This window comes from Dermacentor silvarum, chromosome 2 (genome assembly GCF_013339745.2).
Source record: "Dermacentor silvarum isolate Dsil-2018 chromosome 2, BIME_Dsil_1.4, whole genome shotgun sequence".
NCBI classification, from domain to species: Eukaryota; Metazoa; Arthropoda; class Arachnida; order Ixodida; family Ixodidae; genus Dermacentor; species Dermacentor silvarum.
Window position 1 is genome coordinate 219,694,210 of NC_051155.1, and position 26,223 is coordinate 219,720,432.

General features: G+C 45.6%; 1 protein-coding gene across 1 annotated transcript; it reads right to left on the reverse strand.

The window, feature by feature from the left end:
• Positions 1-1,100: 1,100 nt before the first annotated feature.
• Positions 1,101-26,223, reverse strand: LOC119442683 (acidic mammalian chitinase). Its single transcript, XM_037707648.2, has 8 exons — positions 25,247-26,223; positions 22,541-22,856; positions 20,463-20,589; positions 19,410-19,534; positions 18,615-18,744; positions 11,154-11,321; positions 5,937-6,056; positions 1,101-2,897 (listed from the first exon to the last, which is right to left on the reverse strand). The coding sequence occupies exons 1-8, from the start codon at positions 25,737-25,739 to the stop codon at positions 2,766-2,768; spliced, it is 1,611 nt and encodes a 536-aa protein (XP_037563576.2). The 5' UTR covers positions 25,740-26,223; the 3' UTR covers positions 1,101-2,765.

Genomic DNA, 26,223 nt, shown 5'->3' on the forward strand with positions numbered 1-26,223 from the left:
TGCCAATTACAGCTCTTTGATAACACACACTCAGATCCTCAGGCTGTGATTTTGTAACTGGATGCTTTCAACATTTACTCAAAAGTGCCTTAAGGAAGGGTTGTTTCTCTGGTAGCTGTTTATTCCGGGAATCATGTAGGAGCATCAATGATGAAGCGATGCCTTCGGTCTAGGGGCAATGCGGCCCCCCTCTTGGTAGAGGAAAGGAAGAGGTCGGAGTCTGGTCATGTTTGTGAATACGAAGGTTAATGTAACTTTAAAAAAAAGTTTGATTATAATTACCACTTTGCACTATGAACTGTAAGTAATGGTAAAAAAACCATGAAATAGTGTTGCTCGGAAGGTTGCGCTTTTAAGTCTGTATACAGGGTTATCATTTTTAAGTGTCATAGAATTTTTTTTAATCGCCTGTGGCAGATAGCATAATTCTAGTCCTTGGGCTGGATTATTCAAGGAAGCAGACATTACTTGCATGAAAAATTGAAACACATATTCAACTATTACCAAAACATCACTAATAACTACTTAATTACTTCACGGCACATATTGCAATTTATTTTGTAGCTGGTGAGTTCACAGGGCGTGTCTATTTGGAATTAATTTTCAGGATGACACCAGTTTCGAGATATTCATTCCCAAAGTGTGCGACAAATTACATGGGTGTTCCAGTTACTTGTATTTCAATGGATGCAAAAGTGTTTTGTTAAAAAAGTAAGTGGAACAACAGTGGATATTTACAGCAAGCTTGATAACACGTATCTCAAAGCCCGTGCAACCCTCAAAATTTGTTCCAAGTGGATATGCCTTGCAATCTCACCGGCTACAATTTGTAGACTGCAATATGAGCTGTAAATTCATTGTTAATTAATGAGTTTTTGTCAACTAGTAGTTGATTGTGTTTTGATTTCTTATACCAGTAATGCCTGCCTATTCGAATAATCCAGCTCAAGGGCTAGAATTATGCTACCTGCTGCTGGCAGGATTTAAAAATTATGTAAAAATTATCACCCTGTATATTCAACTCCACTAAGAAACACCCAGCAAGAAAGCATAATCCCAACATCAGTGTATAACATATGCCAAGTACCAAAGAAAATGCAGCCAAGTAATTATGCTTTATTTACGGGTTTTAGCCTCTGTTAGACGTAGCTTGAGTACAGGATCCGTTCTACATTTTCCACAAAATGAAAAATAAGATGTGATGAGAGTGATTGCAGATACTGGATTTAAAATATATTTCTCAAAGTCACTTACATAGAATTGTTTTCCCAGTAGATATAGTGGGCACTCACTGCAACAAGAGCCGTAAGGAAATAAGTTGTTATGACATGAGATGGGCATTCCAAAAAACAATCGGAGTGCCTGCAGATACAGTACAGTGTTTGTCAAAGTACTCTAAACTGCGGAATGTATGACTAGAGCGAACAACACCTGATAACACAAGATGAGCTCGGAGTTGCGATGTGGATCTACAGAGTAAATCAACAGCGCATGCAGCCTGAGAGAAGTGGTGATAAACAAGGTGCATTATTACACTCATGCTTTCATCATGCCAGGTTTGTCATTGGAAATGGACCCACCGTGGTTGCTTAGTGGCTATGGTGTTGGGCTGCTAAGCATGAGGTCACAGGATCAAATCTCCGCCACGGCGGCCCCATTTCTATGGGAGCAAAATGCGAAAAAACCCATGTACTTAGATTTAAGTGCATGTGAAAGAACCCCAGGTAATCCAAATTATTCCCGAGTCCCACACTACAGCCTTCCTCATAGTCAAATCGTGGTTCTGGCATGAAAAACCCCATACTTTAATTTTTATGCTCCAGTGCATTTCCAATTGACCTTGCTGCAGTATTGTTTGAGTTGTCTCCTGAGCCATGCGATAAGGTTTCCATGCACCTCAAACCCCTTGTCTACGGCAGTCGAACGCTATGTTGAGAGAATGTCAAGCCAGTCATTAGAGCTTTAGAGCGCTGGGAGTATTGTTTAGGAGCCCCAATAAATCCTTTTATCTGTGTTGTGGCATAAGTGTGTAAATGACCCCAGAAAACTTCCGATCATGCATTTTTGACAATCAAGTTGGCGAATGAAAAAGAAGTACTTTGTCTCATAGTATACTACAGGCAAATGTTCTTGATGTGTTCTAATAAGAAACGTGCCACAAGTGTTTAGCTCGTGTATGCAGCTTCCTTGTTATACTTAGCAAGAACATTATTCTGTGAAACGTTAGAACTGTAAAGGAAAGGTGGTGCCAGCTGGAGAGTCCTATATATTTATAGGCTATTGTCGCGGGTGGTGTTACAGAGGGGATTACAGGAAGTTTCGGAAACTGTTTGTAAACATGAAAAGGATCTGTACACGTTATAAGATTGATTTCGTCATGATGAGCTTCGGTGAAGTTTTTTAACAAACACTGGTGCGTATGATGCAGGTATAACCAGGGTCCTCCTATACTTTCCAGAAAAGTACTGAAGGACTTTGGCATGACGAAGGCAAGGGCTCTCAATTACAAGGAGCGCTCACGGTCCTATATATAATTGCGTTCGGACGTGGACCACCGATCTCCACAAGAGGGAGCCATTTTAGTGGAGGTCAGTGACGTGGACGCGGTGCTCGCGCTTCTTAGGCCCGGTGTTTCACCGATACGACCGCTTCTCTCCAGAGGCTGGGCACGGCGGTGTTCCCGGCGCACGTCGCCGCGCGTTTGCGATCGTTGATGCGCCATTTCCTGCCAGATGTGTTTTGATCTGCGAGCGTAAGCCGCGGTGTCAGGACGAGAGCATGTTGCGAATCATATCGTGGATGGGGAAGGGCCCGTGTCCGCATTCATTGTCGGCGTCGTCGTAGTCGAGCGCGAAGGTCATCACACCGCCGAAGCCTCGAGCAACGACCCACACAACCTGCGATGGCACGAACAAAAAAAGAGAGCGAAAGTTTAGCAAAAAGGTAATACATTCAGAAATCTAAAGTATGCGTTTATCGGAGTGGTTCGGGCTGGCATGCTCTCCTTGCGCTTTAAGAGCTACACGGCAGCACGTACACGAGCAAAGTGCGATGGGCCAGAACGTCCTCTTCAAATGTCGGGTTTCCTGGCATTAAATTTTACGCTCGTGTAGTGCAGCGAAAAGTTCGCGCACACAGATAGCGGTCGGCAGACTGGCTTTTTCAATAACAGCCGTGCGATAGCCCTGGAAACTCCGGGATGCTAGAACGCCATTTGCACTGCGAGCCTGCGCCACGGTGCGCGCAACGCAGTTAAATGCCATCGGCACAACACCGAGGTGGCTACACGGAATCGCCATGGCCATGTCCTCCCGCCTTACGACTGCGTTACGATTTCTTTTTTTTTTTTAATATATAATTGAGCGTACGTTTGCGCATGGTCTGCTGGTAGCTTTGTTGTTTCCTTGATTGTAGAAGTTTGCAGGGAACGAAGCCGCCGGAATACGCTGTGCAGGCGGGCGGAAAGAAAATCCCACGTAATAGTTTTCAAGGCTTCATTTCGTTTTAATGACAGTGTTAACAACTCATCTTTGTTTGTTAAAGTTGCCGTTTTCTATCTGTAACAACCAAATTCGTGTTTCATGACCATGGTAATTCGACGACACTGCGCACAGGACTGAGCAATTGTTCGTGTAACAGGCTAAGATGACGGCGCTCATGAATGGAAAAAGTAAACTCGTCTAATCATGCTCAGTTTAGCTCGAAAAGGCATATCTGTCCACGCTGTAACGCGTGGACAGTCACGTACAGTTGCGAAGGAATCGACGTAGCTAGCGCTGTTTTACACCGCCACTTTTCCGACGAAAGGGCTGCATATTATAATACGGACGTAACCGCGGTTTCGGAGTCAGAGCCGTGACAGCGCCAAACTTTCGCGTTCTAACCGTGAGTGCTATTCTGCAGTACAGTGTACTAGAAGTATCTGCAGCCATTAGCAAATTCCGCCATATTGTCAAATTCCCCATCTTGTCAGCTCACTAGTCAGCTCTGATTGGCCCGAATTGGCCCAGAGCAGGCCCAGAGGGCTGCTACGGCCTCCTTGATTGGCTCAAAATGTCGCCATTACCAAATTTGACAATATGGCGAAATTTGAGAATGTCCACAATGCCATGTTGGCGTTTTTGACATCAAAAGCCGTAGCCTCTGGGCCAATCAGAATTTATAAGATGACGAATTTGACAATGCGCCGTAAAGAAGTACCCACACGAAAATATTGTGCCCTGCTTTCTTTTTCTTTTTTTTTTCTTTTTTGTTAGTTAGGCACGTGCCCGTAATGACTGGGCGCCGGCGCACACGAACGTGGGAACGAACGCACAGAGCTCCTGTACTTGAGCGTGGCCATAGAATGCATAGAGTTTCTCACTATAACACGTTTTATAGTGTGAAACTCTATGATAGAATGCGCCCGGTTGAACGCATTTGGTTAAAGTAAGCGTTGTCGTTTGAAACGTCATGTCAATTCCGTCGAATAATTATCGGATAGCGTCAAAACTTTTGACCCGCCGTGGTGGTTTAGCGACTATGGCGTTTCGCAGCGAAGCATGAGGTCGCGGGATCAAAGCCGAGCCGCGGCGGCCGGATTTCAACGGGGGCAAAATGAAGAAATGTCTGCTTCCCGTGCATTGGACACACATTAAAGATCCACAGGTGGTCAAAATTAATCCGGAGTCCCCCACTACGGCGTGCCTCATAATTGTGGTTTCGGCACGTAAAACCCCACAAGTTCTTAAAAGTTCGTCGGCCATTCCACTCTGTGAAGGTGGTTGAATGAACAGTGAAGCTGTATACAATCACCTTAGGTTATATTCAGAGGGACACTTTTAAGAGCACAAATTATATATATATATATATATATATATATATATATATATATATATATATATAGTTTTCTCTTTTGACGTCTTATTTATTTCGCAACGCACATGACGATGGCTTTATGGTCACTGTGATAGACGGCCATGGTCTCTGCGACGACACTAGAAAGGTGACGCTAGACTATAGACACTAGAAACGACACTGGTGTTGTCGTTATCGAACCACAGCCTGTCGCACACGTTGCAGTTCGAGCCGAAATGACGACCGAGAAAGTCTCCTTGGAACCTGGCGTACGCGCCCTTGAAATCTTCCAAGTTTGCACCTTGGCGCCGAAGGCGCTTTGCGGCATTCTCTGACTCACGATATGCGTCTTCGGTTCTCGCTAGTCGCTTACGTGCCGCTTACGTAAGCAGTGGCACGAGCGCGTTCGCGCGGTTGCGCCGGGGGGAACCAACCCTTTCTCCTTGGTTCACTACGTCACGCACTACGTCATACATTCACAGAGACACATAGTTTTAGACACAGGTGGCCGTTAAACCGAGCTCCGACGCGAGCGGCGATATGCATTTGCTTTTGTTGTTGGCACTATCACTTTTTAAGGGAGAGTATCAGGGGAGAGTTTTTCCGTGTGGACGCCATAAAATCCCGGATCCTAGCCACAGACAGCTTCGCTGCAAAAATTTTGCGTATAAAATACTGAAACAGATGTAGCACCTCCATGGTCACCGCTGATTTTCATAGAGTGTTGTAGCTGCACGCATTTTGCGACCTGCGTGGGCGAGCGCGCTCGCGCATTGCGCATCCCAGCGGTTATGAAGCTAAACACGGATCATGAGCCAAAAGCTTTAGTAACGCATTACATCACTCTGGGCGTAGACGGCCCGTAATTTTTAACAATTATATTTACCTTTTCCCATTCTTTTTACATTTAGCCACTAGCTCGCACCAAGATACTCCCCGGCTATCGTCAGCATCGGCCATTCGAGAGGACTGATGGCGAAAAATGGATTATACAATCGGAGAAAAACAAGCTGAATGTAGGCGCCGTGATATCAATGGCCGCTCCCAAAGAGGCCGGTTGCACATACAAAGAGGCATGTGCTGGTTGACGTAGTAAGTACCTTCGAGCGGATGCTGGCGACATCGTCGTAGCCGATCCAGGTGAAATTCTTGTAGGCGTACGGAGCCTGGCTTTCGTCGTCAAAGACTGGCGTGGCACCATCCTTCAGAAACTGGCAGACCTGCGAGAGTTGGACCACTGTAAAGGGATCTGCCGCGCACTCGAACTCCGCGCTTCCTGCGGAGCCGCCTCCGCGAATGCTGCAGGCAGTAGTGGACTTAATAGCAAGTATATATGGCAAATATACCGTATTTACACGTAAAAGACGTAACCAGAAATCTTCGAAAAAAGTGTATATATATATATATATGTAATGACGCGACGTGCTGCTTGCCAGAAGGAAACGGGAAACGACGCATAAAATCGGATACCCGCAGGGGTTTATTCGACGTTACTGCTAACTGCGGTCGCAGAATACAGTGAAAGGGCGAGTGTTGAGGCCTTTGCACTGGCGGTGAGAATGACGTCACCTACCGTAACACCCAACAATGCTATCGGACACGCAGCACTTTATAAATGCCCGCGAGACAATCGAACAAGGTGAAACCTTTCCCGGATTGCGCGGTAACCCGCAGCGCGCGACTTCGAATTACACTCGTTTGACGCGCCTGCTCAAGAGTGCCGACCGCCTTACTTAACGTTGCGAAAAAAAAAAAAAAAAAACGTTATATACGTGTCACAAACACGAATATAACGCGAGGCGCGTTCGAGGCAGGAATTAAAAAAAAAAAAAAAAAAAAAAAAAACTTGTGTTATAGTCGCGCAATTACGTTATACTGTGCAATATGCAGTTGAAGGTGACAAACGTGCGAAATACAACTTTACCAGTACTACTTGTAAGCAGGTGCGTTTGGCAAACGGCTATATATTATTATGGTAAAGTGGTATTGTGCAGGTCTTTCTTCTTGAATATATATGTACATATATACAGCGTGTCCCACGTAACTTTTACCAAAATGTAAAATTATGCGAGTGCTACGTAGCTGGACAGGACCAAGGTAATTTTTCCCGTTGATTTTAACAAATCATACAGTTATTTGTACTATTTCGCCTAATTACATTATTATTAATCATTGAACTTCATTAAATATTATATTCTGAACAAGAGTATCAATGGCCTGCTGAATATACCATACTGAAAAAAAGTCGTAGTTTCGCCCGAAAGGCAAAGCATCGATTGCGATAACGAATTAGTTGATAATAAAGTAAGGAAAGTCGTCTTATTGGCCGTATAAACTTGTAAACATTCGCTTACCAACTAAACTAACAAGTATGTTGTCACGCGCGCACAAGCGTGAGGTCGATGACCGCGGAAACTCGCTGTCAAAACGCTGGAGTGAGGAAGCGCGGCTGCAGTAGCGAGCGAATCGACCTTCGTGCTGCCTCTCGCTTCAACGCGAACTAAACGGCGAAAACACAGCGCACGGCAGACTCTGCCCCCGTCGGAGATCGCTTTCAAGAGAGCACGGCCGCGCTATACGCAGCAGCCGCCGGATCCAGTGGCGCTATCTCACGCTTGTTTTTGTATTTCGCGGGCTTTCTTTAAAGGCAAGTACAACTAGCTCTATCAATTACTAGCTTGCAAACACTTCTGTCGGCCATTTTTAAATCTGATCTACAACTTTTGTTATGGCACTTTCTTGGTGAAGCCAATATTTATAAAGTTAGGTAATGAGTTATACTAATTAATTGACTTTGCAAAACGCAAATCAATACCGCAGACTATATAGGCCGCGCGATTCTCAACACCACTGAGTTGGTTTCAGCCCCCTAGCACACTCCGTCGTTTTTAAATCGTTGGTTACTTTTAGCTGGGACACCCTGCATATGTATGGTCCCTTGAGAATCAGTCAAAGTTTTTTTTTTAAGCATGCGCGAATGTCTCTGCATCGTCACCACGAATTTAGTCATTGCTATCGGAAGTTAAGGAATCGGGAACAAGCCAAGGAATGCGCGATAACGCCATTGCGCGGCTTGCTGACACTTATTGGGTTTGCAAATCGGACAAGTTGGTAACGACGCATCTTCACCACATGCGACAAGTACAATCACATGCCATGTGTTCCTGCTTGCTTGTCCCTGTCGTAAGTTGGGCTGTTGAAGTTGGCTTACTAAAACTGCGTGAAGATATGGGGCAATGTTTTGTTTTTTGTTTTGATTTTACTTTCTAACAGCGCACAAACGAAATCCAACGCAGCCTTCAGCCCAGAGATCAGAACTTGTCAGTTGCGTACTATTTTAGATAATGTTTAGTTGCCGGGTTGTGCGAACCCCAGCACACTTCCAGAAGGTTCCAAGTTCCAGCGCGCGGCCGGCGTCACCCGAAATTGACCTGCGAGCTTACCAGCCGCAGTGAACGGAGGCCAAGCCGACGTGGACGGTGAGCTGCAGTTGGCTCAAGGCGCGCCCAGGTCACGTTCGCTGAAGTTGAAGCGCCTAAATTGGACAAACTCTGGAGCCTGCCATCAAAGAAGGCGAGCCCGCGCCGATCAATGACAGCGACTGGGACAGTTTTGGCGACCTCTTTCGAGAGACTACAGCAATTTACAAAGGCGCCACTCGCTACTAAGTGCCGTAAAGTGCCGTATACAATAGGACTCTGATATCATATAACAGGACATTTTGGGGCCCGCAAAGACAAAAGGCAAGGAAACATATAATACGACTAAAAGACGAAAATTAAAAATAAACTTACAAATCACTCTGGCATGTACTAACAAAACATCTCTTATTATGTACAGAGCGTATACACTCTGTACATAATAAGAGGCCAACTTCGGGCACCGTCGACTTAAGTTGCGATAGCAGCCGTCGTGATAACGATACCATCTCCGCCCCGAGATGGTCAAGCGCGGAGAGCATTTCACTTACACGTCAGAGAAGTATCGTGAATATGGGCCTTGGGCGTTGACCCCGAAATACAAAAAAAAAAAAAGGAAAAAGAAAGAAAGAAAAAAGTTATACCCTTGCAATGTTTGGTACCCGAATATAATCAGAATGCCGCTACCACTCTGACAGACCAGAGTATACCTGACCTTCCCTGCTGTTCTTGGCGTTGCAGTATACATCTATGCTATTATTAGAGGTGGGCGAATATAAAGTTTTTTCAAATGCGAATAGCAAGTATCGAATAATCGGACACAGGCGTTTGCAGCGGGAATATTACACCTGTACTGACCATAGTTCGAAAAGGACAGCTAATCATCGGGGACAAGGGATCAGTTTTACGCACAAGATCCCTAGCTGTCAGTACAACAACCTGCACGAATAGCCTCTCAACATATGAAGAGTCTGGTTGCAAACACGCTTTCTAAGAATAAATAGCTGCTGTATGACTAGCTATCTAATGGCGCTAAAGAAATGGTTGGCGAATAAAGATCAGAAGTTGCAGGAGAAAAAAAAAAAAAAAAAAAGAAAGCTGCTGAAGGGACTTGTGAGCCATAGACACGTGCAAAATGGGCGGTCGCAAGAAAAACATCACTGGTTGTAGCGTAAGAGATGAAACTGCTGTATGACTAGTATAATAATTTGCAATACTTTGTTTCGCAGATGGAGAGTAGTGACCAGACTTTAACAGTCCGTTGTTGCGGAATAATTGGTTCGTTTCGATTGGTCGAAAATACAGAATAGTTCCTTTTCGAATACGAATAGTTATGGTGTATAATGTTCGATTCGCATTCGACACATAGGTTATTCGACCACCCCTAGTTATTCTGTAATTGTACACACAATATGGAGTTCACGAGTGCGGTAAGTTCAACTGAAATTTAAGTGGTGATTCAGCAATGCCTGCAAAAAATGGGCACATCGTATCCTTCTATATATACCCACGAGCGCAAAAATAATTGTTGCACTTAGTTTTCACCCGCGCCGCGCTCCAGGGAGGATCTTTTGGAAAGTATTAACTGGAACGGTCAGTGCAGTTCTATGAAGGTTTCGATAATATCTTAAAACTGGTGATAGCAATAGGGTCCCTCTTTTAAGTGTACAGGGGTCATAAATAAAGCGCTGCAATGTAAATAGAGAGTAATGATAAATTAGCTGTACTAGGTTCGGGTAGAGCGCTGAAAACTGTGACTTACGTGTCCAGCTGAGTATACTGTTGCTCACACGCAGCCTTTCCAGTCAAGTGCAACGCAAGAATATCGCTTTCTTCGCCTCGTGGCGCGGTGCGCGACCGCTCTTTAGGCAAGAGTGTGGACGTCTGCACGTACGTACGTACGTGCCTTGAACGTACACAGACGGATTTCAATTCTATGGCTATAACATGTGCCTTAATGCAGTTATGAAGTTAATTGGTAGACCTTAGACAATAAATCAGTGAATGATTATCAGACATGTTTATCAGTGTCCACAGACGGTAATAATGAGCTGTGGAAAAATGAAATCATGCAGACGCCATCGCAGATGATTATCTAAGTAGTCGAATAGCCGGGCCTGCCGCCGACGCGCGTTCACCACATTTATTTGCTGTAGACGGTGTCGGCATTCTGCGCAGAACGCAACTCTCATTCGGCACTAAACCACGTGATCGCGCACGTCCGGTGTGCAGCATCGACTGTGTTTGCTTCATGTCAGGTAGGAGTGTTGCGTTATGCCCGCTACAGTAAATGAAAGTTCATTGCAAATGACATCAAAGCATGTCCTCATCCAAGAAAAATTGGAAGAATTTGCGTCATCGTTCACTCGCCGCGAAAGCACGCCCGCGCTACGCTGCGCACGCTAAACCACGTGACCTCAGGTGCGCTTCAATTTGAGAGAGAGGGTGCTCCGGAGAAAGGGGAATTGACGTCACGACGTCATGTTACTTGGACCAAAATTTCCATGGCCAAGTCCGGCGTGACGAAAGCGGTGACGTCAAAATCACCGCGGCTTACTCGGGAGCATCCCCATTAGATTCTACGGCAGTCGGGCAAGGAACCATGATGTCACGGATCGAAGTGCACCGTCCTTGTGCTATCTATAGGAGGCATTGGTCAAGCGCGTGGAGGCGAAAGGGCGATGCCCGTTTCTCACCCGAGCGTTGACGTCATTCGGTCGGATTAAGGAAACTGCCACGGTACCCAAAGAAAGGTATTGGCCCTAAAATGCACTTTACGTCCACTGCAATGTCTTCGATGAATTTGGATCCCTTTCCTCCGTGTACGGTAGTAAGCCTTTGTCACGTTAACCGCCCCGCTTTTCTCCTTGTGCGTGTGTGTGCAGTTTGCATACGCACCCAAGGGTAGGGGACGGAGCCATCGCCCGGTCCAATGCCCGTGGCTGGCGCATCGAAACCATGTGATTCCGGCCGCAGCAACGTGTAGGTGCGCCCGTACAGTGGGAGCCCCACGATCAATTTCGAACGGTCGGCGCCCCGCTCCACCCAGTACTCTGCCGACCAGGCCTGCGAGAAGAGTACACGGGATTGTCGCAGGCTCAGTTTCGGGGAACAGCTTGGTCCTGTAAACAGTTTGAGTGAAAAAAAAAAGAGAACATCGCAAAAACATTCCCATTGAAACGATCTTGCCAAGAAGCTCCCTAGTTCCAACGTTTTCCGAGTTATTCGTATTGAAGTTTCTCGGAATGCGTCCGCATCGTTACCACATGGTTCCGTCAGAAAATTACAGAAAACATGAATTCATGCACATGGATCGTTTCAATGGTGACGGTAACACAATACAATGCGATTATATATCTATATATAGGTCAAGGTTGTATATAGGACAAGTCGATGAGCACACAAAGAAAACGCCCGTGAAGGTACGGGTGCCTTATAAGGGTTCCGCCTAACTAATAAGGATGTAAGGACGTTTAATTTGAACAGCGCAGTAAAGCTGTTGTTGGAATTTATTTTTGCAAATCTCTGACTTGAGATACTGCTCAAATAAAAATTATATGCTGTTCTCTGACACTAAGAGAAAGCACTATATGTTTCGCAAATGCCGGCAGATTGACGCCTATTTATGCAATATACATCAGCCGCTCACCGTTCCGATTCGGTATTCATACCTATAGGTTTGAATACCGATTAGGTAGCTCTTGCTACATCTTGCAAAGTGAGATGCAGCTTGTGCTACCAGTCATCTGCTTGCTGTTTACACGTTTCGGAAAATTGGCGGCTACTTGTCATTTGCTTGATATCACGTGTGCGCTGTTCTGTTATGTATAGTTACGGCATCATAATTTAGCAATTCTTACGTTGAGTTCACGCCAAGATGCAAAATTTGACGCATAGTACTTTTTATGTTGTTTGTTTAGTAAATATTCAAACAGATGACAGTTTATTCGCAGAAGATTATCTTCCTCTTTCTGGGGTTTTACGTGCCAAAGCAAAGTTCTGATTATGAACATGTTCTTATATATGGGTGGGCAGCGCTACCCGGACGAACGACAAAGGAAGAGACGATACGAGCGCCGACTGACAACTGATTTATTATTTTCGAACAAGTGAATATTATTATGAGGCACGCCGTAGTGGAGAGCTCCGGATTAATTTTGACCACTTGGGGTTCTTGAACGTGCACTACAACGCAAGCACATGGGCGATTTTGCATTTCGTCTCCATCGAAATGCGGCCGCCGCGGCCGGGATTCGATCCCGCGACCTCGTGCTGAGCAGCGCAATGCCTTAGCCACTGAGCCACCGCGGCTTGTCGCAGATGATGGTGATAGACAGTTTGTTTATGACTTCGTTAAGTTATATTTTTTCGCTGCCTGAACGGCGTAAACTTGTAATTGCACCCTTTTAAAATCTGACATTGGTGTAGAGGTGTGAATTAGCCACATAAAACACCGTTATGTATATAAGTTAATATACAGTGTGCATATGTAGATTCAAAAGCATAAAAAGAAAGAAAAAAGAACGAGAGAAGCGAAATACTGTTGCTGCCCGGAATAAACGTTATTGCGATTTATTTTGTTCAAAATGAATATATATATTATATATATATATATATATATATATATATATATATATATATATATATATATATAAGGACTCGAACATGGTATTACACTAAAAACGCAAGCTCGGAGATGAAGCTATTTATAACATGAAAGTCACCGCAATTCCTCATAATCCGATTTTGTTCGATTTCGGCGTTTTAGGGTGCTCAAACCTGCGCAGTTCGCACACTATTTCTGTTTTTGTGTGCGTCCCATATCTCGTCGCGCTGTGATTTTTTCGAACTTAAGTCCGACCAGCACCTCCGTCTAGCAATCAGTGTTACGCAAAGTTTGTTTCGGAACTGTGCCTGAGGTCTAAACTCACCTTTAAAGGCGTATTTCGTTGCAAAAGTCAGACTGATCACCTGCGCGGGCACTGAAAATCTCAGAGTCTACACATGCTGCATCTCGGCGCTTGAGCTTGCTTTTAACACTTTCTTGAAGCTCAAAGCTTAATTTCGCTTGGATTGAAACACCGCAGCACACCGATATACATGTCTCTAGTTGTTAAGTAAGTATTCCGGTCTCTGTACGTCAGAATGTACACCCGCATAAATTCAAGATTGGTTCATTTATTCTCGGAAGCGTGAAGCTCGGTGCCTTATACGAAGCGTGTAATTATAAAATAATTGAGTTTCTGCTCGAGATCGTCGCGTAGGCGAAATATGATGGTCGCGCGCTCTAGATGCTTTCTGAATGGCCGCTGGCGAGTTTAGGATGGGAATGCCCACTGCAAGATCAGGACGCTCTATATCGCGGCACCGCATGGCCTGTTATTGGAACTCGACATGAGAAACGCTGAAAAACAAGCTGCCATCAATGTGTGTGTGTGTGTGTGTGTGTGTGTGTGCGTGTGTGTGTGCGTGTGCGTGTGCGTGTGCGTGTGTGTGTGTGTGTGTGTGTGTGTGTGTGTGTGTGTGTGTGTGTGTGTGTGTGTGTGTGTGTGTGTGTGTGGCAGATTGCGGAAGCAGGACAAACTATCTTTAGAGGAAGGTCTCGAAACGTATTGTTTATTGCTCCAGGCAACGGACCTGACCGATAAAAATGGGCATTGCATTGACAAAATAAGATAAACTACAGTTACTTACCGATATCTTCGGCAAGACCTGGTGCAAGTATGCACTTTTTGCTCGTATTTGTTTGCGCCGGTGGGTGTCTACGCTTGCGTGTGAGCAAGTAGCGTTCATTTGATTGTCAGTGCCTGCATTCGTGTGTTTGCGTGTCCGTATACTTGGAGTGGCATCAGTATCTTTTAACAAAAGTTGATAGTCTTCTGTCCTTATCTATGTGTGCGTCTCCCTTTTTGTCCGTTGTTGTCGCACAGCTCCGTTACACCCTTGTTATCGAGTAGTTCGAGTGCACAAATTCAACTACTGGTGCATGCATAGGCACTTGCTAATCAGGGCTGATACAGGACGTGTCCTGTCGTGAATGCCACTCTATGTTTACCCAGCCCTCGGAAAGTAAAGCTAGTTTCGGTTTCAATAAAACCCCTATAAATAAAAAGTAGCGTCACGCTTTGAAGAATGCCGGCGCCTCCTCGCACACCCTGTCCGAGGCCGACGCCGCGTCGGTATTGGCCTAATGGCATCACGTGGACCGTCGAGCCCCCGGGCGCTGGCTGCGTTTGTTTACGATCACGCTCCATCGCCATTTTCGCCCGAGAAGGGTCTACCGACTGGCGAGGAGCACCACGATAGTGACGAACATAGTCGGCGATCGTCGAATCTGATCAGCGGTGAAAGATAAACAAGTGCACGTGTTTCAAGCGGTGTAGGCGGCGCAACGGTCGAAAAAGGAGCGCGAAAGAGAGGAGAAACGAGGAGGAGGGAAGGCGGAGGAGGAGAGTGTCGCTACTTTTTATATATAGGGGTTTTAGGTTTCAAGGCATATGCGTGGTCCTAGCGGTTGCCGGACATCCTAAGTAATTTTTCTTATTTTTCTTTTTGTGAATTTTATATCGGGCGAAGCGCGGGAAGTGGTCGCCATCGCGCGTCCGTCGAGCTTGCCTTAAAGCCGCTATATATAGGGGCTTTAGCTTGCCTCCGCTCACCCTTGCCACTCGCTCAGCGATATCACAAGTCATATCGCGCTTGATCGTCTGCTTCGGTTGTCGTTCCAAGTGTGAAGATGGGAAAGATAAGACAGAGAAGCTTGATCAGGCGTGCAACGAACGGAAGACGCAGGAAGTCGACCAAGCATTAGACGAAGATGGCTAAATCGGGGCATCACATGTGATGCGCGGTTCTGTGGTGTTCGAACACTGGGAATGCCTGTTCTGCGAAGTTTTTCAGGTTTCCTAATGACCACGGGTAAGCACAGGTATTTCACTCTATTTTCCGAGCAGGTATTCGTTTTGCATGAGTAAACCAGTTTTGTGCAAGCCTGAGTGGACTGACATAAGAGCAGTGTCGCTCGACTCATTCGTCATGATGGCAGCCCATCTGTTGCCGGTGAAATACATGTAATGAAGGGCTTGAGTGCGCGTTTTTGGGCTATATATTTTGTTCATTCTTTGTCGACATGCACAGCCAAGGTAAAAAAAAAAGAAAGAAAGATGCAGCCGTGGTGGTTAATAATTTTCGCATTGGTTTGGATCTTTTGGAATCTGTTTGCACTCATTATGTACAAATTTCCATTGTGAATGAATTGTCACTTTCGCACTGCGTGGAGGTCAGTCTTTTTCCAGTAGCGAATGTGTGAATAAAAATCTTTGCTTTTCGGCAATACAGTTGTGTTACATGGTCAAACATACGCGGTGTATTTTGACGAAGCACACCAGAAGCACACCAGGAGTGGAAATGGGTCGTTATCACGGGACATAGTTTCGCCCGAAAGGCGAAGCATCGATTGCGATAGCAAATTAGTAGACAGCTATACGAAGTAAGGGTATTGGTTTTATCGGCCGTATAAACATGTAAACATTCGCTTACTCACTAAATTAACGGACACGGTGTCACGTGCGCACTGTTAAACATGAACACATTTCGCTCGATGATCGTGGAAACTCGCTGTCAGAACGATGCAATCAGGAAACGCAGCAGCAGCAGCGAGAAAATTGACCTTCGTGCTGTCTCTCGCTTCAACGCGAACGAAACGTCGAAAGCACAGCGAATACGAAGCTACCGTCATTCCGCGTACTTTGTCCACGTCGCAGATCGCTTTGAAGATGAGGCCCGCGCGGGCGCGCACTTCGTGCACGTCACAGATCTCTGTCAAGATACGGCACGCGAGTGACCGCGCAGTAACCCCCCCCCTCATGCCTCGTTCGCGACAGAAGAAGCGCGCTACCGCCCCGACTTTCTCCCTCGCGCGCGCGAGATTGAGCCGCGATTGTCGGCTGACCCTTGCAAGCTTTCACTCGCACATACAGCGTACGGCGTGCGGCGACGGGGTTATCGTGTTTGGACTTTATACGGAACATCACGGCGACGGCGACGGTGACAGCGATGGCAGAAATGTGCTTGGGGTGTCTTTTACACAAGTAAAAGTTGAACAAAACCGTTCAACTTTTACTTGTGTTGAGTTTTGGCTGGCCGAGAATCGGGTAGTTTTAGTTGATCCACTTTACAACACACGAACAAAATTAACGATTGATGGTGCCAGGAAGTTTTTTTCACATCTATGGACTAGTTGAAGTGTAGCCCTAAACGTAACCGCAAGTAGGGACTTTCAATTGACTACTTTCACGAAATGACGAAATGTAATATATTAAGCGCGAATATTGGTAATTAACAACGGTTCTCTACATAAATATTCTTCATTATAATTGCTTGACACTGGTGCGTACGAACAATGTCCCAGTGGTTTAGAAAATGAATAGCAGCTTGCAAGGTAAACCTGGTAGGAAGAAAGCGCTTCCTAATACAAGACACACTTCAGCGGGTTCTGCTCCGCGATTTGGCCAATGTCGCCGTCGGCCAGCGAGCCTGCAAGAGAGCACGAACACAGTCCGCTTGCATGCGAAGTGGGAAAGGAGGGCTTCAGCAACAACCCTCCTCCTCCCGGCTGCGCGCCCTCTCCCTCTACCTTCTGACCTCATCAGTGACGTCATGGAGGCATTCTTTTGTTTGTGAATTATTTCCAGTAGGATATCCGGCAGCCGCCAGTTGTGGAAGCGGCGCTGCCGCCGCGTATCGGCATGGGACCGAGCGTCCCATGGGAGGTATAGGGAGTTTCCGGCCCCTGGTTTACCTTAGGAGGCATGATTCTGAGGGCAGTTACGATTCGTCGGGAAGAACTGGGTCATATACCGTATTCGGAAAGCGTTCCGTATACGCTGGATCGCATCGTGTGGAACAGGCGTCGGCCACTCGTGATAGCCGACTTTTAAAAGAAGGCGGCCAGTCGTTCCGAAATGAAATCATTGTCAAAGCATGCCCTTAAATCGTAAGGATGCATCCAGCCTGTAAAAGCGTAGTCTCGGTAGTAATTGAACAACTTGGCTTATCCTATCCGATTCGTGTATAAAAATTTGGCGCTATGCGAATACAAGGTGCAACTTAATTTCTGCGACGTTTCACGCAAATACGACTCTCATTAACTGGTCGCCAGTTCACGTGGTTTAGAAAAGATTGCTTCCAGCTATACTGCAGAAAGTCGGACTGCGGTATACCTATTGAGCAACTTATTTTACCCTCAAGGTAATCATGCACTACAGAGGGGAATAGTCACAAAGCAACAAGGAATAAAAGGAAACAATTATAGCAATCAGTTAGTGTATGACAATAAAGGCTCCTAACTATACAATATTATCTGTGATTAGTTTGCAATTGCGATTTGTGATTAGTTTAAATTGGTGGTCTGTCCGATTTCACACTTTATCCTCATTTTATCTTTCTGTCGAGAAAAGTCGCAGTATCGCACGAAAGGCGAAGCATTGATAGCTCATTCTCGCCCCCTCACCCTTTCACCCGCAGTAAACGGCGTGTGGGTCGCTCACTACCCTCGCACTTGGTATTTATTCGGAACATCACGACGACGGCTGAAATTCGCCTGTCCGTATAAGTGCTACCGCAATAAAGAAAGAAAAAGTGTGTGTGTGTGTGTGTGTGTGTGTGTGTGTGTGTGTGTGTGTGTGTGTGTGTGTGTGTGTGTGTGTGTGTGTGTGTGTGTGTGTGTGTGTGTGTGTGTGTGTGGTGTGTGTGTGTGTGTGTGTGTGTGTGTGTGTGTGTGTGTGTGTGTGTGTGTGTGTGTGTGTGTGTGTGTGTGCTGTGGTGTGGTAGCGGCGGAACCTTTACCTGAAGTTTCGAGTGATAGTGCAAATGGCTACACGACAAATATTGCGGATAAAAGGTGTCGGTTGTTGAATGTAAGACGACCCAGTCTCGCAAGGCATGGAAGGAAATGCGCTGCTCGAGCGTCACGTTTTATCGTGTGCTGGCGGCCACGGTCTGGACACGACTCCGAGATATTCAGTGGACAACAAGGTGTGTGCCGTCCGATCTCGGAGTCGGCGCGTGCGAACGATTAACATTGTCTGGAGATAAACGTGCCACAGTAGTGAAATTGTATAAGATGATCGCGTAGCAGTGAACACTATTAGGATGAAAAGCTCTACACTGGACGCCTTCGATTTCGCCGCTTCCGTACGATCATTACAAATAAAGAAAACACGGATTGAACGTTTCTGCCCGATTTACATTGCCACTATATAGGGACAAACTCACTTCCCAGAAAGCCACGCGAATATTTAATTTAAATCAAGTGCACGCTGCAAGGGAAAGGACAAATATTACTAGAGAATGACTCACCACGTGAAGGGTGGAAAAGATGCTTTCTTCCACTTTGCGTCTAAACAAGGGACTGTTGTGGCCAGTGAACGGTAGGTAAGGCTTGTACATGTGGTAGTCGTAGGCCATCAAATTAATGAAGTCAACGTACCTGCAGGCGGAGGAAGCAAGATGTACCTAACGCGCCATGACGTAGGAAATTATACAACCACGCACTTGTCCACACACCACACGCATTCTTGATGTAGATGGGGGGGATGGAACGCGCTTGACCAATTTACTGTATAGTAGCCAACACGAGAAATGCTTGTAGAGAAAATTGAGAAACGGATATTGCCTGTGCTCCCATCAAAGCGATAGACATTTTTTTTTTGTGTGCCGTTACATTTATGAGCATTTAATTTATGTATGTCTATGCCTTATTTATTTGTGTGCAAATAGAGTGCATTGCTCGTGCTGTGCAGTGTCTGCATTGTTCGCCCACATCTTTAATAAACCCGCCCGTGCGTGGAATTGACAATATTCTGAAATAAACAGACACTACATACCCCCTCCCATATATATATATATATATATATATATATATATATATATATATATATATATACATGCAAAGTGTTTCTATTTCTGAAAGTGATCATCAACTGAGCAACAAATGTATGCTTAGGCTTAAATTAAAAATTTCTGTTAATGTTTCCATCACTACTTATTTCTACACATTTCTTTAGCCCTCTCCGATTTGCTCATGCTTTCCTTAGCGCGGATATAGAGGCTAAAAAAAGAAGTTTTGACCCCCTTCGCACAGGAAAAACTCACCGCGATATGACCCTGGCATCGTAGCCTGTGTTGATGAGCTGCTCCGTGGCTGCCACAGCCACTGACAGCAACAGTTCGTCGCGGTGAGATGCACGCGATTCGTTCTTGAAGGACTCACGGGCTTCCTGAAAAATCAGACTTGCTCTCTGAAACCAAACTTAAATGGACGCTGAAGATTAACGCTAACTTAGCTTATTCTTTTATAAAGTATTCTTTCAGAACCACAGTTTAGTTCATTTGGAGGAAGAGCGTTGGTTGCCATAGCACTCTAAGAATGCAGTGGGAAATGCACATCACGGTCGAGCTCACAGAGAACTTGAACTGACGCGCCAGACGATTACGTTCGCTAATTTCCGTGACGTAATGGCGAAGGCCATTACTTTTCAGTATTGGCGTCGTCCGGGAATTATGTTTCGGAGCATGGAGGCATAGTGGCGAGGTGAAGTGCGGTTTCGGGGGCGGAGCTTGTACTGAATTATTAGGTTGTTACCGCGTATATATAGCCGAATAAAACGGCCAAACTTCCGTTTTTTGAATTTTGCAGAGGTAAACGCTCTCAAAATTTGCTGAGTTGCGTATTTGGTTCTTTTAGATTGCAATGCTGTTGTTCTTTACTGATTAAAAAACTATAAACTTGAGTAGTTGCGCTGTCAAAATTCATGACCAAACGGCGAGCTGATACGGTAACTTCACTATGCCATCGGCACCCGTCTCTCGTTCATGCATCTTTTCTGGCTGACCGTGCCTCCAGTTGCGGTAAAAGCGGCCGCTTTTCTAGCGCCGTAGTGTAACTTAGTAATCTAAATTAATATTCATCTTTAGCGTCTTTCTAGCAGCATTTATTTCACAGTGGGCTGCCACATGTATGCATTCCTATTCTCTTTCGCAAATTTGTGTCGTACTTGTTCCGTGCTTTCCGCGCGGTATGCAACGTACGCGACCTGGCTGCCACTGTTGTCCGGCGACGCGAACAAACATTAGATTGACGTCATAAACAGCAGCAGCACCAGGCTTTCGCATATATACGAAAGAGGAAGTGCCGGAAGAAGTCACCTTGAGAAAGAGGCCAAAGTTCTTCCGGTCCTCTTCCGGCGGAGCTCCCTGCCCCGGGAATTCCCAGTCGATGTCGATCCCGTCGAATCCGTACTCGCGAAGGACCGTTATGACGGATGCCATAAGCCTGTTCGAGCAGAGACGTGTTAGGACTCCGCGGGGAATCGATGGAGTGAAGCTGTATAGTTGTGCGGGATGCGCGGCATGTGAAAGTGTGCTCGTGTTTCCAGTGCAACAGTATAGCTACATGGCTGTTCGGATCTAAAAGTAAGAAGAAAAATCGAAGAAAAGGCTCCCGTCTCGCAGCACTGAAGCACACCTGGTTCATATAAAAAGGAGAGCAGCGCGACCCCTCCGTACATATCTCAGCATCGCGAGTGAGCTGTAGCTTCCGCATTTGCTTATAAAAAAAATGCTTCGACCGACTCCAAAGGGCGTGTGGGATACACCTTCGCGAAGATACCTTACTTCACCATGGTAGATACCTTGATTTTTTTTTTGGTGTGGCACAATTCACTATACAACGCGGAAAGGACACGACGGAAACAGAGGAGGCGACAAGCAGCGCGTCTCAAGTCAACAGGACAAAATGACAATGTCAAGCGCACGCGTGAGGGCTCGATGTCAAATCATTGTGGCAAACGCGAGTGACTGCTTTTATTCACCATTTACCACTCTGAGCTGACGCAGGGATCGCCTAACGTGACTGATCATTGAGGCCGAAAAATTGCACGCTCAGGAAATGTCTGTGTCAGCACACCTCCGAAATAGTCGTTTACAACAACACAGAATGAGTTTGGATTTCTTAGGCATGGGCCACGGAGCAAGAAATAATCTTCCTCCGTGGCATGGGCTTAGATAACCCTTTCTTGATTTGCAAGACTGTCTTTTTGCGCATAGTGGTTCAATAAAAAAAAAAAAAAGAAAACGAAAACGATACCTCATCAGCCTTCCGCGTCCTTATCGCACTGTACAGTGATATCTCACTTTTATAATGTTAGGAACCAAACAAGCGAATTAAATTACATATTTTATTCAAGTACTTCATTAACCTAAACATAAAAACATATTTTACCTAAATATCTTTACTAAGCTGAACTGAGGAAAAAAGAAAGGTTAACATGTCTGCTTCTACACTCTCCTGTGTTACAATATCATGATTTAGCTGTCTTCGAAGGTTTGGTTTCGCGGTAGAAAGTTGAGAAGTATAAGCCACACAGTGAAGCATTTGTACTTTCGAGTGCGATTCGATTTCGCCACCACTTGCGATGCATTTCGGTTATATTTATTTTAACGTTACTGCTTCATTCTGACTCCATATACACCATCGAGGAGCATGTTTGCTTTTTATGATTTTATCTTCAAGCTGCATCTGGAGTACCACATTCAGCATGTAGCAGTAGGCTAGCGTCTCTGTCTTTAAACGTCTCTTTCTCCATCTCTACAGCACGATTCCTCCGGGGGTCCTCTGTAGCAGCTTTTTCGGACTATGTAGCGATTATGCCGTATTTGGTCACTCCGCTCCCGAGGTGGCGCTACCTGAATTCTCGAAATCTGGCTCACAATACAGAAAGCCTCAGTTTGTCCACACAACATTCTTACGAAATACCGGAGACGCATAACGAGAGCAGTAGCAGTTGTACCTCCATCTGGTGATGTTGAGCTCAGCCAGCATACAAAACTATTATTGCTATAGCGGGCAGCTCAATTGCTGACGTAAAGACGAGGGCAATAGCGGAATTGAGCTACGAAGCAGCATAACGTCCAGTCCAAACACATTTCGTACAAAACTACTATTGAAATTACGGGCTATGTTCTACCTAGATTTCGGTGTGAATCGTCGGCGAACAGCGTAATCATGAATACATGGTGTCATTTTTTTTTCATTTTTGCTTCGACGAGAATATTACGAACAAAGTAAACGCTTTTTGCGACGCTTCTTGGTCGAGCAAAACGCCACATGTAAGCGTTCCTTGCGCTCCTACTTCCGTTCACGTCTCTGGTGTTTCGATACGTACTCTATACGGACAGGCTAATGCTCACGCTCCAGACAAGACCAATGACGAAGGAATTCATACTTTTGTCTTCGGTCAGGCGCCGCGATGATGGCGCTGAAGACTCCATCGGAGCCTGTCGCGCCAAGGGACAGCATCACCCTGAGCGCAGGGTTGGCCAGCTTGAGGGCCACCAGACGCCTGTACTGGATCGGGTCTTCCGGACGCTGCGGCACCATCGCGTCGTCGAGCACGGCGGCGAATCCGCACACCAGGTGTGTGCACAGGTTGGCCATTGGACGGCTGGGGTCCAGCGTGGGAGGCAGGGTGTAGTAGCAGACGCGCCGCATCGCCGCTCCTTTCTGCCATGGCGGAACACGGTTCGACGGCTCGTGTGAACCTGGTATTGTGTGCGCCGAAAATTAAATTAAGATGGGGGATTTATAACGTCCTGAATCTGGCACAGGGGGTTGTAGGAAACGCCGTGGTAGGTAACGCGGAACGTACTATAAGTTGCAGTAGGCGTTGCAATTAGTTTTGTGTCGGGGAATGGTTTCAGCATGCTCGCAATCCGTCTCTTTTTTGCTATAACTGGGTTAAAATTTCGTGAGATGAAACGACTGTCATTACATCACATTTTCTTTTTTCTTTGAGGAGCTGGAAGGGCTGATGGAAGCGAAATAGTGAATTAATTTCCTGACGTTTCGTGCCCTAATGTTCCCTGTTGGGTTGGTTGTTGTTCATGCTTCACATAAATAACATTGTTGACGGAGGTAATGTTAAAATTAGACTTTAGGCGGAAGACTGTGTATTCTGTTATTAACTCAACTGACGACCAGCTTAAACTGAACAGAGAACTTCATGAACTGCGAGGCTTTTCTTCAACTGCGAGGCTTTTCTTTCGAGGAACCCGTATGGGTTTCCTTTGTAGCAACTGCTACATTTGGGTGGATGTCTCATTTTCCCTTTAATTACTTCTCTCCACCTAGCGGGTTTCCGCTGAACTATTACGTCAAACTTCATGAACTGTTTGAGTGGTGCGATACATTGCAAATATCAGTCAGCTTAAGAAAAGTGTTGTCATGTCTGTATCGAATACAGTGAAACTCCTATATTTAACTGCGAAGTGAATAGAAACATATAATCGGGCGTCGCGCATTACAAGTATATCGGTGTTCATATTTGCAATAACCTGCTCTGGACCAGTCACATGATCCTAATCACTAACAAACAATGTCTAAACTAGATTAGAAACATTCCGTCCACAATTCTTTATCGGAAACACAGCTTACATCATGCAATAACTTCCTCATTGTTGAGAACGCTAATACTGTTCGGGACCCCTTTGCTTATGTTAATATAGGTTAGGAGGAGTTCAAAATAAAGCAGTGATTTATTTTTAATCACTATGGGGGGCAAAGTACCAGTTTCGGTATTGATGGCAGAAGCTGGCCTAAAGAACACTTCAGAGAAGTATAGAAGTGTACGATAACGCTTTATTTTTAAAATTCTGACAGAGCATTTTCAACTGGTTATGCTACTAGAGGGCGACATGTCTCTCACTAGTTCCATTTCAGCCGAAAAAGAATGTGTTGTATTCTTGCTTTCCGCAAACAATAATGGAGTGAAACGACTTAGATTCGCATGCAGTTGAAACAGAAGACATAGGAAATTTGCAAACATTCATTTTGCAACATTGTACGCTTAGGAAATTTGCAAACATTGCACGCTTTCTCTTTGTTCTTTTTTATCTGTTTTTGATACCACTGCCCTCTGTTTGAGAGGTTGTTGAATAATTTGTTACCCACTCTGCAACGACTGCCGCTAGAGTCAGAATACAGTATTGTCAAATAAAAGCATGATCATGGTGTGGTCATTACAAGACTAACTGAACCAAAACAAACTGCATTACCTAACGCGCGTATGACTAGAGCAGTTATTGGGTCGTGCAACGAGTCACCTGTGGCATGCCAGCCACCTTCATTAAAGCTGTTTCACAAAAACTGTTGTCAACCTCTACAACCTCACAGTGGCCGGGAAACAATACACCGAGCGTCCCTGATATACATTGCATACTACAATAGCGGTCACACTGATGTCTATGTGGACTTGTGACAAACGCTGCACACTATATGTTGAGAAATAGAGGGATAATCTGCTTTCATGTGTAGTCATGCTAAGCATCTTCAGGTGAAGATCATATGCAACATAACTTCTGTATTCATCAACTCGATATGACACTCGCGGCGTAGCGTTCAAACTCTCTCCCTTTACCTTCACTTGCTAAGAGGCCAGCTGCTTATTGAGAATTTTGTTACGCGACGACTTGTCCATATACTACGCGGGCAAAGGCGGTGTCATGTCGTGTCAAGTTGAAAATCATCGCACGTCTACACTGGCTTTCCTTGTATATGAGCTGTCAGAGAAATACTCGACAAGGCTGAAACATAATTTTGCGGAGAAAAAGGCAGACATAAACATGTTTTGTTATTGCTGACCCTGTTTAATTATGTTTAAGGTGCTTTGGGCAACATCAGCCAACTAATTACTCAACAACTAAACAAACAATCTAATTAAATCACGCTTATAAACAAAGACAGAAATAACAGCCGAGTTGGTTGAATCATACGTAGGCATATCCTTAATATTGCATGTTATACTTGCGGACGTAAGCTTTATGTTGCACGGAAGGATCGGAAGCAGGAAAGGACAAACGCCAACTGAAACAACAGACTCCATAACGTCAGCAACACGCACAGAATGCCCCGAAAAATGTGTCGGAAAGCTCACCTATGATATATATTTCTGCTACGGCCGATGCAGCTACGACGGAGAGAGCCCAGATTAGAACTGCGTGTCCGAAGCGCGTCGACCCCATGCTGACGTTGTTTCCTCGCAAAGAGCCGGGTTCCCGAACACGCGTGCGTGTCGTGGCGTTCTCTGTAAGCGCAGCAGCGGACGCTGTAGCCTCAATCGTTCGTATTTCGCTTGTGCCAAGTGTCCCCCCCTCCCCTCGGGTGACGCGAGGGCCTCGCCGAGAGACGAGAATCAGAATACGATAACGGAGTCTGACGAAACGCGAGCGCCGATACCGCGCGCGGGTGGCCGTTCTTCCTTTCTGCTGCTGGCTGCTGCTGGCGCCGCGCGCTGTGCCAGCGTTATACGTCCTTTCACTGGAATGCAACCAGCCGGCGATGTGCGCGGACGCTATTGATGTATACCTTCCGCTGTTTGTTTTTGTCGTCGGGGGCGGTTTACAAGCAACCTGTGCGCCGAGAGCCATGGGTGTCCGACGCGTGCACCCTGACCACACGTGCAAACATGCCGATTGCTGCGATGGGATCACTTGATAAGGACGGTTGGGGGATGGTGGGGACACATGTCGTGTCAAATTTAGCAGGTTTAGCACCTCGAAGTACGTTTATTAGTTCGTTTTCTGTTGTTCTATGTATATAAAAGAAATGTGGTTGTTTTGCTGTCTGCCAGGCTCTGCCAGAAAAGCCCAATGTGGCTTTGGCAGGCCTGTACGTTGTGTCGTGTACTTTCGTTGAATAATGATCTATTGCGCTTCTTAATTCTTATTATTGTTATTATCATTATTATATGGATTTCGTAGAAAGGTTGGATCTGAAGATTTTTGCTGTTGGAAGTACGAACGGCTGAATCGGTATAATGTAGTAAATTCTTTCGCTCGATTCCACGATCGTGCGATCGTGGTGAACACGCAAGCGAAACGCAGCTCGGGCCACTGACCAAGTGCGAGAATA